The 15,576-nt window shown below is 41.6% G+C and overlaps 1 protein-coding gene across 5 annotated transcripts in view; it reads left to right on the top strand.

Moving 5' to 3' along the window:
* The window catches only part of serac1 (serine active site containing 1), a 163,663-nt gene extending 150,550 nt beyond the window's left edge, over positions 1-13,113 (top strand). Inside the window, exons 13-16 of one of the 5 annotated variants that reach the window (XM_060831614.1) lie at positions 1,611-1,708; positions 2,719-2,901; positions 10,266-10,421; positions 12,781-13,113. In XM_060831614.1, the coding sequence (XP_060687597.1) occupies positions 1,611-1,708; positions 2,719-2,901; positions 10,266-10,421; positions 12,781-12,917 (574 nt within the window). In that variant the 3' untranslated portion in view covers positions 12,918-13,113. Of the gene's footprint in view, positions 1-1,610; positions 1,709-2,718; positions 2,902-5,720; positions 5,769-10,265; positions 10,422-12,780 lie in introns of those variants that run through there. The other 4 variants (XM_060831615.1, XM_060831616.1, XM_060831619.1 and 1 more) reach the window with 4 other exon arrangements.
* Positions 13,114-15,576: the final 2,463 nt, after the last annotated feature.

Below are 15,576 nucleotides of genomic sequence, written 5' to 3'. Positions count from 1 at the left end.
AGTGGAACTAACAAGTAGTATGCTTGGATTTCCAATGGGATAAACCTAATAATTATCCCAATCTTCTCTTGGCTCTTGCCTGTTGAACTTCTTTCCTGTGTTTCCTACAAGCGTGGTTATGCTAATGCCGACAGGCTGACATTCTACATTCTACCTTGATGTCATCCATAACTCAGCAATCCAGTATCCTAACTCATTTACCCATTACGGTGGCACAGTGGTTAGCACTGTTGCCTCACAGCGCCCGAGACCCGGGTTCAATTCCCACCTCAGGCAACGCTCTGTGTGGAGTTTGCACATTCTCCCCGTGTCTGCGTGGATTTCCTCCGGGTGTTCCGGTTTCCTCCCACAATCCAAAAAATGTGTAGGTTAGGTGAATTGGCCATGTTAAATTGCCTGTAGTGTTAGGTAAATGTAGGGGAATGGGTCTGGGTGGGTTGCGCTTCAGCGGGTCGGTGTGGATTTGTTTAGCCGAAGGGCCTGTATCCACACTGTAAGTAATCTAATCTAATCTGTACTTGTTGATCCAGACTAGCTCCCAGTTAAATGACATCCCAATTTTTAATTTCTCACCTGTAGTGATTGGAACCATGGTCACATGGATCTTATTGACAGTAAGATTCTTGAATGGACCAGGTGAACAATCCAATCGTGGAGCCCTGACTGACATGTATAAGTAGGAGGTTCAGACAGTCGTCTTATTTGAGGGACTGGTTTGGAGCTGGCTGGTCAGAGTATATGTAATGTGCACATGTAAATAAAGGGCTGACAGGATACTGACCTCGGTGCTGTTTTCTCATCATCCTTTGTTTCTCAAAGCTCTCTTCGTATTAGCCCTAGCTCTGTAGTATCCTCCAGCCCATGACAACCCCCTAAAATATGTATACTCCTCTAATTTAATGTATTTAATCATTCCTTGCTTAATCACTCTGCTTCATTTTGTGAAGACCTATGCACTTGAATTTCCTTTTTCACCCTCTCTACCATGCTTTGGTTCTTTCAAACACTACTGAAGCTCTGTGTTTTAACTAAGTTTTTCATCATCTGCTATAACAGCTCCTTTTGTATTTTAATACATCTGTAAAGTATCTAGGATGTCTTATTATGTTCACGATGCTACATAAATACAAGTTGTCGTTGTTATTAATTGCTGTAGGTTTACAGATCCTTCAAAGTGCTGATTTTTTTTCATTTTCTAAGATTCCCTAATTTGTTAGTGAATTGAACAAAAGTTGAAATAAAAGACCTACAGATGCCAGAGATGTGAAACAAAGAAATTGCTGGAAAAATTCAGCAGGTCTGGCAGCATCTGTGGAAGAAAGCAGAGTTACTGTTGAGTCCAGTTTCCTTTTTTTTAACCGCTGCTTCTAATTCTGAAGAAGAGTCAACAGGTTCAATGTTAATTCTGTTTTCTTTCCACAGATGCTGATGGACCTGCTGAGTTTCTCTGGCAATTTCTGTTTTTTAACAGAAGTTGTTTTATTGTTGACTTGTCTCTCTGTTCTACATATTTTATGCTTTTCAAAATTTCAAATCACACTCATACTTAAAACAAATGTGAAATGATAGCTATAGTGAAACTGGACTTAACTCATTTTTTTTTCATCCAGGAAATCCATGGCCTACAGGGGTCGGGAACTGTTGACTAAACTGAAAGCTGCAGGTGTTGGGGATAAGCCAATGGTGTGGGTAGCACATAGTATGGGAGGTAAGAACTTCACAAAAGCAGACAGTTCCTTTTCTTCCTATTCTACCACTTGGAGAAATATTTCTGTACCTGTATTAGATCTCTGACTGAATTACATCTGAAGTAATAAATCACATAAGGAAGCCATTTGACATATCATACTGTTCTTTGTTGGAACTTGTCAATTACTCCCCTTGCCCTCCTCTTTCTCCTTGGCCTTGTATGTTTTCCATTTAATTAGTTACAAAATTATCTTCTGAGTGTTATTCTTGTACATGCTTCTAATACATTGTCAGGCAGTACTTTCCAAATCACAACCCTTGCTGTGTTACTTCACTACTTCAGGTTCTTTTGCCATTCATCTGAAATTAATGTCTTCAGTTACTAGCTCTTCTGTCATTGAAGACAGTTTTGAGAGATTAAGTGTTCAAGATCAAGAAAAGTTTTTCTTCACCTTTTCAAACCTCCTCTTAACTCTTCTGCTTTAAGGAAAAGAACCACAACTTCTCTAACTTAATATGCTGCCTTTGTCCCATGGAGAAAATGAAGACTGCAGATGCTAGCAATCAGAGTCACAAAGTGTTGTACTGGAAATGCACAGCCGGTCAGGAGCAGGAGAGTCAATATGTTGAGCATAGCCTCTTCATCTTGAATGTGGTGGGGGGGCCCAAGGGGGCTGAGTGATAAATGAGAGGGTGTGGGAGTGGTGGTAAGGTAGCTGGGAATTTAAAAGTAGCTGAAGGTGGGGGAGTGATGGTGATAGGTTGGCGAGGATTGATGGGAAGGAGGATGGACAGGTAGGACACCTCAAGAGGGCAGTGCCGAGTTGGAGGGTTGGATCTGGGATATGGTGGAGAGAGGGGAGATGAGAAAACTGGAGAAGTCAACATTGATGCCATGTGGTTAGAGGGTCCCAAGGCGGAAGATGGTCTGGGCTGATTACATTTGTGCTTAATTACTATTACTTTCATATTAATCTCTTATCAGAGCTTATGTCCTTGCATTGAGTTAACTTTGCCTTTCTGTTACAGGCTTGCTAGTCAAAAAGATGCTTTTAGATGCTTCAGAGGATGCTGAATTGAGGTCAGTGGTTCAGAATACCCAAGGGATTGTATTTTACAGTGTACCTCATTGTGGATCACGCTTAGCAGAGTACTCTGTCAATGCTCGTTTTCTGCTGTTTCCCTCTGTTGAAGTCAAGGAACTTAGTAAGGGTAAGATTGGTTTCTCTGGTCAACTCGATGTTCTGTTTTTCAAGCATTCATACTTCGTATCACTTTATATTTGAATTTTGTATGGGTGCACATAGCTGATTTGTGGCATATGTAACATTACTGGTTTTGTTTCTCTCTAAAATTTTTAATACTGTGATGACTTTTCAATGCAATCAATTTGACATCTAATACAAGGTGCACTTCTCCATTTCTGGTCAAAATCTAAATTATCTGGGTTGAGAATTGAAGGACTTTGAGAATTCAGATACAGAATATAAGGGAATTGGAGATAAAATTCAACAACTAAGAAAATAACAACAGTAATGCACCTAACAGACCTATTGAAAAATACAGTAGAGGAAACTTAGGCAAAATATAATGGTGAAAATAAAAAATCACATTTATTGAAAGGGGTGCTCAAGTTTTAAATGGCTGACCAGTTTTGAAATCCGTATCCAGGCCTGGATAAGTGCTATGTCTACCACTGATAGCCTGTAGCTTCACTCGGTGAAATTATGTCCAAATTTTCAGTTATCTTTGACCTTGGAAGTCAAACAGGAACAAACAGTTTTTGAGGTGCATGTGTGCTCTGATCATAAAAGCAAGAAAATATAGGGTATTCTATTTGAATTTTATTTTATTTTTTAAATATCTTAGTGAAAAGAATCACATCCAACTCTTAACATCTGAATCTGCTAAATTAATAGATTAGTAACTTGGATTAACTCTGTGTGTCCTTACTTTCTGTACCTAAAATCTGAAAATGTATAGACCTCTGGTATTTCAAAACACAGAAACAACTGATTGTGAAAGAGAGAGGTTTATCCAGAGGAAGAAGTGGGTTCAATAGTCTTGGAGAAATTTATTTCAAATATGACAGGCACAAAAGGTGAATTTTGGCTACCTTTGCAAGAGACCCTTAAATATTTTCCCACGGACACTTGTTTTTGAGTAAGAGTGACCTTGGGTTTAGGCAGTGATGTATAAATCTATCTATCTTCCAAAGTGAAAGAAAACTAATTTTAATAGGCTGAGAAATAGTGTAAGCAAGGTAAAATGGAACCAAAGAAAAGCAAAATGCTGCAGATACTAGAAATCTGAAATAAAAACATAAAATACTGGAGAAATCTGGCAGCATCTGTGGAGAGAGAACCAAAGTTAATGTTTTAACATAAATATGACTCTAAAATGGAACTAAGTACTCTCTGAAAAATATCTGACTAGAATAATGTTTCAAAAGACATTCGGGTACAAACTAAGTATATTCCATCCACAGGAAAAAGTAGTGGATACCTAACTAGGATTCCTTAAATAGCAAGGGAAATTGAAGATATGATGAAACCAGAAGAGGAGGATGCTGGATACATGCTAGGTGAATCTGTCTAGCAAGAATAGGACACACTCAGTTGATTGAGAGGGGAAATAAGGAAGAAAATAACATTGGTGAAGAGAAAATATGAGAATGAAATGGCAAACAATATAAAAGTAAATTCAAATGACCTTGACAATCATGCAGCTAGTAAAAGGTGGAGTGGATCCTAATAGTAACGAAAGATGATTGTTGGACACGGCTGGAATACTTAATGAGTACTTTGATCAGTGTTTAGAAGAGACATCTGACAGTTAATTGTTAAATCAACTAAATTAACTCAATAAGAATGAGGATTGGGTGAAATTTAAGAGGCACGTGGTTTGGAAAGGTTGACAGTTTTCAAAGTGGACATGTTATCTGGTCCAGGTGGCTTGCTGAAGGAAGACAAAGCTTGAAATAGCAAAGAACTTCCCATAATTTTCCAGCTTTCCCTGAATAAGGGGAGAAAGCCAAAGGATTGACAAGTGACAAACACTTATTCAGAAGATGACGTATTGACATTTCTAGTAACTAAAACTTTGAAACCCTTATAACTCTTAATGTGTGTTTAGATGTGCAGGGGCAGCTTTATTACGCAGTGAGTGGTTTGTGTGTGGAATGAACAGTCAGAGAAAGTGATGGATGCAATTACAGTTACAATGTTTAAAAGACATTTGGATAAGTTCATGAATAGGAAATGTGTAGAGGAATATGGGGCAAGCACAAGCTGGAGGGACTTTTTTTTTGGGAAAATGGTCAGCATGGACTGGTTAGACTGAAGAGAATGTTTCCAGCTGAATGATTCTGTAACTCTAGATGGTCTAGCATCAGTTGGATAAGGTTTCATATGCAATATTCAGAAAAAAAAAATCAGCAGTTACTTGGAAAAGTCTCTTTAAAGGGTAGCCAACATGGATTTGTCAAAGACAGATTGTGCTTGACCAAAAAAAGCAGTCCTCACTTTCACCTGTATATAAATATTTCTGAGGGTTGCATATGGGATTTCAGTTTGCAATCTGAGTTTGGAAACCCAGTGCCTGTATAATTTCTGGGTCCAGACTTCTCACTGCATGTGCATTCCTACGACTATGCTATCTTTAAATGCAGATTGGGCAACTTTGTGTCTAATTAGTGGCATTGAATGGTGTCAGGAAGCAGAACTGACCCCAGAATATGCACATAACCTTGCGAAAAAAAAAGACAGGAGATTCGAGAGGCAACAGCCATATGGTGTGGATGTGTGGCTAAAATATCAGTAAACAGGTGCTAGATCTGCTGTATGACAATTCCCCTTTATTTTCAAAATATTTATTTAGCCGCAACATGACTTGATTGTTCCCCATATTGCACCTGGCATCTGGGTGCTAATGTTCACTAGACTATTTGGTTGTGCCAATCTACAGTTTGAAAGAACCTTCTAACCCTGTTGAACTAGATATGAATGTTAACTTTATATCTTGGTCTCTAGGAGTCATGTATTGCGTTATAGCTGCCATTTCCCAAGTTGGTAATGGAGGTAAGCAGATTAGACAGTGGTCCAGTTATGTTCATGATTGTTAAGCCCTCTAGCCATTAACTCCATGTCACCCCATCAATGCCACTCATGTCTGTGCGCACTCTCAACAGCAGTATACTGAGCAGATGGTTAATTGCTGGTTTCTCCAGATGATCTCATTATTTAGATGGAATCTTAGGGGAGTTGGCACATAAGCCATAGGTTAGATGCATTAGTCATGGGAAATGTAGGGTAATAGGGTAGGAGAAAGTGAGGACTGCAGATGCTGGAGATCGGAGCTGAAAATGTGTCGCTGGACCAGCAGGTCATGCAGCATCCAAGGAGCAGGAGAATCGACATTTCGGGCATGAGCCCTTCTTCAGGAATAGGGTAGGAGAATGGGTCTGGGTGGGTTACTCTTCAGCAGGTTGGTGTGGACTTGTTGGGTCAAATGGCCTGTTTCCACACTTTGGTTTCGATGATAAGTTCATGGACGACACAAAGATTGGCCAGGTTAACTGAGGAAAAAGGTCTTACATTACAGGAGAATGTAAGATGTTTATGGGAGGATACTAGGAACCTCAAAGGAATGGGAATTTTTGTGTATTAGCCTACAAATTCCTAATGGTGACAGGGCAGGTTAATAGTATAGTTAAGAAGATATGCCTTCATCAGAAGACATACTACTATCAGTTGAGGCATAGATCATAAGAGCAGGGGGATAATATTGGAGTTGTACAGGACTTTTAGGCCACAGTAGGTGCACTGTGTGCAGATTTAGTGGCTACACTATAGGAAGGATTGCTTGCATTGGAAGGCTGCAGTGGAAATTCACTAGACTTTCCCTGGGATGGAGTATTTCAGCTATGAAGAGAAACTGACTAAGCCTGAGTTATTTTCTTTGGAGCACAGAATGTTGATGGGTTACCTGACAGCAGTGTAAGGGACTGAGGGGCATAGACAGGATGAATAGAAGGCAGCTGTTTCCCTTGGTCGTAGGGTCAATAATGAGGTGGTGTAATTTTAAGGTAAAAGGTAAGAGGTTGAGAGAGGATTTCAGAAAAGATGTTTTTATCAAGAGAGTGTTGGGGGTCTAGATTGCATTGCCTGTGAGGGTATTTGAGGTGGTACCCTCATAGCCTTTAAAAATTACTAGGATGAGCACTTGAAATGGCATAACAACAGACTTGATGGCTGAAGATCCTCTTCTGTATATATAATCCTATGAAAATCTGATTGAATGTTTTGATGAAGTAGAACTGAAGGTAACGAATGGCATCTTGACCATCTGAAATTTAGACAGCATAAAAATTTGGAGCAGGAGAAGTCTTCTTAGCCATCAGATGTGCTCATGATTGATTCTGTATCTCGATGCCATATTCCTACTTCCTTTCTATACCCCTTGTTGTCTTTAATATCTAAAAGTATATCCATTTCTTTCTTGAACATATTCAATGATGTATCCTCCACAGCCTTCTGTGGTAGCAAATTTCACAGGTTGACCACACTCTGACTGAAGACGTATTTCCGTATTTCAGTCCTAAATGGCTGAACCTGAGACTGTGATTCTTCATTCTTGAATTCTCAATCATGGAAAACATCCTCCCTGGAGCTAGTCTATTTGGCTCTTTTAGAATTTTATACATTTCAATCTAATGCCCCTCTCATTCTTCTAAACACTGGTGAATGGGGCAGCATGGTGGATCAGTGGTTAGCACTGCTGCCTCACAGCGCCAGAGACCCAGGTTCGATTGCAGCTTCAGGCGACTGTCTGTGTGAGTTTGCACGTTTTCTCCTTGTCTGCATGGGTTTCCACCAGGAGTCCGATTTCCTCCCACAGTCTAAAGATGTGCAGGCCATGCTAAATTGCCCATAGTGTTAGGTGCATTAGTCAGAGGGAAAGGGGTCTGGGTGGGATGCTCTTCAGAGGGTCAGTGTGGACTTGTTGGCCTGTTTCCACCACTTTCCACAATAATCTAATACAGGTCCAGTCAAGTCAATCTCTCCTCACACAACAGTCTTGCCAACCTCGCATCAGCCTAATAAACTTTCATTGCATTCTCTTTATGGTAAGTTTCAATTCTTAGATGAGGAAATGAAAACTGCAAGCACTACTCAAGAGGTGAATGGTTTAACTGAGGCCCTGTATAACTGCAGTAAGACTTCCCCCACATCTGAGCCTATCCTCTTGCAATGAAAGCAACATACCATTTCCCTTCCTAATTGCTTGCTGGATCTGCCTGTTTAAGTTTGTTGACTGGTGTACAAGGACACCCAGATCCCTTTGTCCATCCATATTTCCCAGTATATCACTCGCTCAAATAATATTCTGCCTTTCTGTTTTTCATACCAAAGTGTATAACTTAACATTTAATCATGTTATTCTGCATATACCATATCTTTGCCCGATTACTCAACATCTATAAACCTGAAAGGCATCTTCACAAAATGGGCACTGAGCACCAGGGTCCCAGGTTCGATTCCAGCCTTGGGCAACTGTCTGTGTGGAGTTTGGATATTCTCCCTGTGTCTGCGTGGGTTTCCTCCAAGTGCTTCTGTTTCCTCCCACAGTCCAAAAGATGTGCCGGTCAGGTGAATTGGCCATGCTAAATTTCCCTTAGTGTTAGGTGCATTAGTCAGAGGGAATTGGGTCTCGTTGGGTTACTCTTCGGAGGGTAGGGTCTATGTGGTCTGGTTGGGCCGAAGGGCCTGCTTCCACACTATAGGGAATCTAAAAAAACACACCTAGCTTTGTGTCATCAGCTAACTTAGAAATATGAGGTTCCCTCATCCAGGATATTTACATCTATTCTGAATGTCTGGAGATCAAACACTGATCACTGAGATACATCACTTGTCACCACCTGGCACTTGGAAAAAGGCTCATGTATTCTCAGTTTCTTGTCTGTCAATTAATTCGTGAACCAAGCCAGTTTAATGCCCCAATCCTGTGCTGTAATTTTTCTCACTAGCCTCTTATGTGAGACCTTATTGAAAGCCTTCTTGACATTCAAATACGCAATCTCAACTGGTTCTCCTTTATCTCTTATTTTTAGTTACATCCTCAATACACACTAGTAGATTAGTCTAGCATGATATCCCTTTCATATACCCATAATAAACTTGTAGTGGTAAACAATGAAGTTGGTGCTAATCAATTACAGCAGGATGTAGATTGAGAGAAAAAAAATGGCTGATAGAATTTTATAGAAGAGGTGATTTTATAGGAGAAGTGAAATAATCTTTTTGCCAGATGGGTTGGCAATTATGGCCAATTCATGACATAACATACTTAATGACACTGGACTAGGCTGTTTAAGATTTTGGGTAAGAGGTGTATGGGAATGTCAAGAACTTGTTTTTATGCAGCAAGTGATAATGACCTGAAACTTGCTTTCCACTAGGATACTGCAAGTGAAAATGATCAAAAAAAGGTGGATGGATGCCTGTAGGAAATAGCGTTGCAGGTCTGTGGAAGTAGGGTGGGGGAATAGGACTGACTGGAATGTCAGCTTTCACTATGGTGTACCTTCAGTAGTCAAATCAGCTGCCTTCTGTACTAAATAGAATTTAGTGTTCATAGTTGTGAACCCATCTACTAGTTGGAGAACAGAGCAGTCCTGCTGTAGATGTTTGCATAACCTTATTGAAATTACATCCCAATCAGCCAGTCTCCTGGCTGCCATAAAATTTCCTGTGCAATTTCAGCAGCATCACCAGGAGCAATAGTCAACACTGGACTGAGAGTATTCAATGATGCCATGGATTGTAAGTCAGTGAAAACAATTATCAGGGCCAGCCTTGGCTAGTGGATCGCTGTTGGGTTACAAGGTTGTTTCCCAGCCTCACTTGCTGCCAGGTTCCTCCATTGGAGACAGTGTTTCTTCCAATTGGCTGTGGCAAATCCCTGGTGACTTCCCATATCATCATATTCATATTTGAATACCAGTAGCAGCAGGACAAGGCATTTGTGTCCCTCCAGCAGAAAAGTCTATACATGGCCAAGTATTCACCATTTCAGGTACTTTCCACCTGAACTCCTTCCTGCCATTCACTGGGAGTATAGATAGGGCATGGATTCTCTAGTCTTTGCCTCCCTGCCTCATTCTGCTCCTTCTCCCCACTCCGACTTTTCCCAGATTGCCTCTGTATGTCTTAATAATGTAATGACTTGCAGAATACTAATAGTTGAAATAGAGAATATTGAAGAAAGAAGGGTTCCTGTACAAACCAGAAAGTTTTAGAATTTATTTATTTGGTTTCATTCCTGCATTTCCTAAAAATTATATAAATATTGTAGTTATACTATTGCCTCTGACAGGTCAAAAGTATAATTACTGGTATCTTAATTGATTGCTGTACTTATCTCATGAAATGTTAAAACACGGAAGACCCACTGCTCCAGACTTCCTTTTTTGTAATAGTTATTGAATTTCAATGAGCTTATTATTGTTCTCTCTTAAAACTAGAACTTTGCAAGTATTAATTATCAACTTTTTGATAACATTCATTCACAAGTATCTTCCGTAGATTCACCTGCTTTGAGAGAATTGAATGATAATTTCACCAGATTGGTACAGGAACATAAAGTCAACCTATTGAGCTTTGGAGAGATGTTACCAACATACATCGGCAGCATGATCAAACTGCATGTGGTGCCTCCAAATTCAGCAGGTATAGTATAGTGAGACAAATAACAAGAATCCACTTCCTCCTCCTTGAACATTTTCTGAATAAACTGCTGATCACTCAACTGTGCTTCCTGGCCTTCATGCTGTTGATTTTCTGAATTATTTCATTGTCCAAGGAACTGTCCTGTCCTGTTCAAATCTTCTGTCAACAAAAAAATTTGATCCCTCGTTTGTTGCAAACTACATCAAATGCTATTCCACTCCAGAAGTTTTGAATGTGCCATTGCCTCCAAAGCTTTCCCAAACTCCATGTTCAAATCCCTTCAAACACGTTTCAATCCTTCATACTGAAATGGTTCTCAGTGGGCCAAATGGTTTCTTTCTGTGGTGTTATGATTCAATGGAAGAATTTTAATGGGCCTTCACTGGCAGGTGTATAAATGAAATCACTTAAAACTTCCTGAGCAGACTCTCTCTCCTGCTAAATCCCAACTCACTCTAGATTTTATGTAGGGCAGGTAAGGTCCATGGAAACCCCCCATTGTTAGTCAAAGCCCATATGTGGCCAGTTATTGTACTTTTTACCTGAGTGCAATTTTGAGAATGGCAGTAGGGGCTCAGGCCAAAGGAGAAGCCAAGAGGTTCTCTTCCTCAGACCTTAGATCTTGGATGGGAACGTTCTGGGAACTGGGCGGCACGGTGGGCGGCACAGTGGCACAGTGGTTAGCACTGCTGCCTCACAGCGCCTGAGACCCGGGTTCAATTCCCACCTCAGGCGACTGTCTGTGTGGAGTTTGCACATTCTCCCCGTGTCTGCGTGGGTTTCCTCCGGGTGCTCCGGTTTCCTCCCACAGTCCAAAGATGTGCGGGTCAGGTGAATTGGCCATGCTAAATTGCCCGTAGTGTTAGGTAAGGGGTAAATGTAGGGGTATGGGTGGGTTGCGCTTCGGCGGGTCGGTGTGGACTTGTTGGGCCGAAGGGCCTGTTTCCACACTGTAAGTAATCTAAGTAATCTAAAAAAAAACTACCTCTGTGAAAGGACTGCCCTCCACTAAGTTCTGCCCGTGTAATGGGTGCTTCTCCCTCATATTCCCATCCCCAGTTATCTCTCCTACCCACCTCCCCTATCCCTCACCATACTGCCCCCAATGCTTATCAATCCTGAATTTGAGGATTTTGAATCTGTGGATCACTTGCACTTCGAGGTCCAGATGACTGCAACTGGAGTAAAGTGAAGAAGTCCTATCTTGAACCAGTTAAACACTTATTGGAAAAGTAAATGGCTGTGGACTGCTATGGTTGCCAGGAACACCACCTCCATTGACTCTTTGGACAGCAGAGCAAAAGGCCATGTTATCAAAAGATCTAGCCCTATAAATTTGTGGTATTTTGCTTTTCTAAGCTGAGACAAAACCAGCCTCTTCTTAGACTCTCCAACTAAATATCTGCACTAATTATTGCCAAGGCTACCTCTTTCTACTTTAATAACAATATGACAGAATTTTAATGGTACACAAAGCGGGAACAGGCTAGGGTGGCCAAGAAGATCTGCTGCCTAGCCACACTCTGCTATTGGGTAATGTTACCAATGATAAATTACCAGTTTTATCATTACTATCAAGTAGGAATAGGGTCACGCAGTGGTAATCAATTTTGATATGCAAAGGCCCTCATAAGAGTTATTTTCTCAGGCAGTTGGTATTTTGTGGATCCCCTTACCAGTCACGAACCTATCTATCTTTATTTTCCCTCTGAGGCTGTGCCGTCAGCCCTAATCTCTTCCACTAGTGGAAACATCTTTTCTACATCCACTCTATCCAGACCTATCAGTATTCTGTAAATTTCAATCAAGACCCTTTCATGCTTTTAAACTCCATTGAATACAGACCCAGAGTCTTCAATTGCATCTCATATGACAAGCCCTTCATCCCAGGATCATTCTTTTGATCCTCCTCTGAAACTATCCAATGACAGCACATCTTTCCTTTGATACAGGGCCCAAAATTGCTAACAGTGTTCCATATGCAGTCTGATACAGTCTCAACAGTACAACTCTTGTATTCTAACACTCTTGAGGACCTATAAAACTGACACCAAGTGCTTATTCATTGGAAAAGGTGAAAAAAATGGGAAACAACCATACTAAAATACTCATGTGTGTAACCTCTTGGAACTAGCTTTACGATGGCATTGGGAGGAGAGAGAACTGACTACTGAACACCTTCCTGATCTAATTGACTCAGTATCGGGCATCTAGCTCATGTATCCACTGAAGCTGGTGATGTGGTCTTTGTTGAATATCTTAATTGTCACCATTCCTACCTGTATCTTTTCGTTAGTTTAATAGAATCTACATAATTTTATGCTGCGTATTATTCATTGAGTTTTTAATTATTTTTCAGACTTGGGAATTGGGGATTTTATTTCCTTGGATGTTAATCATCTAAACGTTTGCAAACCTGGAAGCAGAAATTCCTTCCTTTACCTGCGGAGTCTGAAATTTATAAAAGATTCTCTGGAAATTGAATTCAAAAGGTGAATCATAGTCTCACCAAGCTGTCATAGTTTTGGCTTTACACGGTGCTTTATTGCATTCTATTCCTTATCCAAATAAAATCTTGAAAAAGCCAAGTACATGTATATTTAAAGATTATCTTAAACATTTTCGTAATTAATAAATGAGACCTATACCATCATATTATTATTGTGGATTGATTAAAGACAGATTGGTTGTGCTTAAATATCTATTTTATGATCAGGATAGTTTTAAATGATTGTATGCAAAACTACTTAAATTGACATGTTTAATAGAACTAATGTTATTCATTAGTAACAGTTAATGTGTGTGTATATAGTTGTGATATCAAGAGGAAACAAACAAAAGATATGATAATCTTGAACAAACATCTAAATACAGGAAGCCATTGTAAATGTTTTTGTTCCCAGTGGATGATGCCTTGACAACATTGACTTTCAAAGAAAAGTAATTAAAGACATTCAAAGACTAGGGCATGTTTTTGAAGATTCTTTTAAGAGAGAAATGCAAAGTTAGATGAAATAGTAAAAAAAAAGTCACATTTGTGGATTGTTATTATGTCATACTAAATTTTTATGTTATGATCTAGCCTTCACATACTTTTCAGGCAAATGATTTAATTTAGGATGTCCCAGTGACTGCTCTCCCTGCAGCAGCAACTTTCCTTCAGAAACAGCAACACACTAACTTGCACACAACTGAAATCAATGGCTATCAGGGGACAAACTATCCAGTGGTCATGGTTGTTGGAGGTCAATCATCTCAGCTTCAGAAAGTCCCTGCAGGAGTTCCTCAGGGTAGTGACCTTGGCTCAGTCATCTTCAGCTGCTTCATCAATGACCATCATAACGTCAGAAGTGGGGATGTTCACCAATGAGTGCACAATGTTCAGCACTATTTGCAACTCCTCAGATACAGAAGCATTCTGTGTCCAAATGCAACAAGATCTGGACAATATCCAGGCTTGGGCTGACAAGTGGCAAGTAACAATCACCCACAATAATGCTAGGCTATGACCATCACCAACAAGAGGCAATCTAACCACTGTCTCTTGCCATTCAATGGTGTTGCCAACACTGAATTCCCTATTCTCAACATCCTGGGAGTATTCATTGATCAGAAACTCAACTGGACTCACCACATATAGGCTATAAGAACAGGTTAGAGGCTAGGAATACTGCAGTGAGTAACTCACTTCCTGTCTTCCAAAAGCCTAAAACCACCTACAAGGCACAAGTCAAGAGTGTGATGGAATACTCCCCACTTGCCTAGATGGATGCAGCATCAACAATACTTAAGAAGCTTGACACCATCCAGGACTAAGTAGCCTGCTTTATTAACATGACATTCAACCCCTCCACCCCGAAGCTCAGCAACAACAGTATATACTATCGACAGGACGTACTTCGAGTAAAAAATGAGGTCTGCAGATGCTGGAGATCACAGCTGAAAATGTGTTGCTGGTTAAAGCACAGCAGCTTAGGCAGCATCTCAGGAATAGGGAATTCGACGTTTCGAGCATAAGCCCTTCATCAGGAATGAGAGAGAGTAGCCAAGCAGGCTAAGATAAAAGGTAGGGAGGAGGGACTTGGGGGAGGGGCGATGGAGGTGGGATAGGTGGAAGGAGGTCAAGGTGAGGGTGATAGGCCGGAGTGGGGTGGGGGCGGAGAGGTCAGTAAGGAGATTGCAGGTTAGGAGGGCGGTGCTGAGTTGAGGGAACCGACTGAGACAAGGTGGGGGGAGGGGAAATGAGGAAACTGGAGAAATCTGAATTCATACCTTGTGGTTGGAGGGTTCCCAGGCGGAAGATGAGGCGCTCCTCCTCCAGCCGTCGTGTTGTTATGTTCTGCCGGTGGAGGAGTCCAAGGACATGCATGTCCTCGGTGGAGTGGGAGGGAGAGTTAAAGTGTTGAGCCACGGGGTGGTTGGGTTGGTTGGTCCGGGCGGCCCAGAGGTGTTCTCTGAAGCGTTCCGCAAGTAAGCGGCCTGTCTCCCCAATATAGAGGAGGCCACATCGGGTGCAGCGGATGCAATAGATGATGTGTGTGGAGGTACAGGTGAACTTGTGGCGGATATGGAAAGATCCCTTGGGGCCTTGGAGGGAAGTGAGTGTGGAGGTGTGGGCGCAAGTTTTACATTTCCTGCAGTTGCAGGGGAAGGTGCCAGGGGTGGAGGTTGGGTTGGTGGGGGGTGTGGATCTGACGAGGGAGTCACGAAGGGAGTGGTCCTTGCGGAACGTTGATAGGGGAGGGGAGGGAAATATATCCTTGGTGGTGGGGTCCGTTTGGAGCTGGCGGAAATGATGGCGGATGATACGTTGTATGCGGAGGTTGGTGGGGTGGTAGGTGAGAACCAGTGGGGTTCTGTCTTGGTGGCGGTTGGAGGAGCGGGGCTCAAGGGCGGAGGAGCGGGAAGTGGAGGAAATGCGGTGGAGGGCATCGTCGATCACGTCTGGGGGGAATCTGCGGTCCTTGAAGAAGGAGGCCATCTGGGCTGTGCGATGTTGGAACTGGTCCTCCTGGGAGCAGATGCGGCGGAGATGAAGGAATTGGGAATATGGGATGGAGTTTTTGCAGGGGGCAGGGTGGGAGGAGGTGTAGTCCAGGTAGCTGTGGGAGTCAGTCGATTTATAGTAGATGTCTGTGTTGAGTCGGTCGCCCAA

This window comes from Hemiscyllium ocellatum, chromosome 10, assembly GCF_020745735.1.
Source record: "Hemiscyllium ocellatum isolate sHemOce1 chromosome 10, sHemOce1.pat.X.cur, whole genome shotgun sequence".
NCBI classification, from domain to species: domain Eukaryota; kingdom Metazoa; phylum Chordata; class Chondrichthyes; order Orectolobiformes; family Hemiscylliidae; genus Hemiscyllium; species Hemiscyllium ocellatum.
Note: the sequence above shows the minus strand (reverse complement) of the source record. Positions and strands in the feature narration are given on the sequence as shown.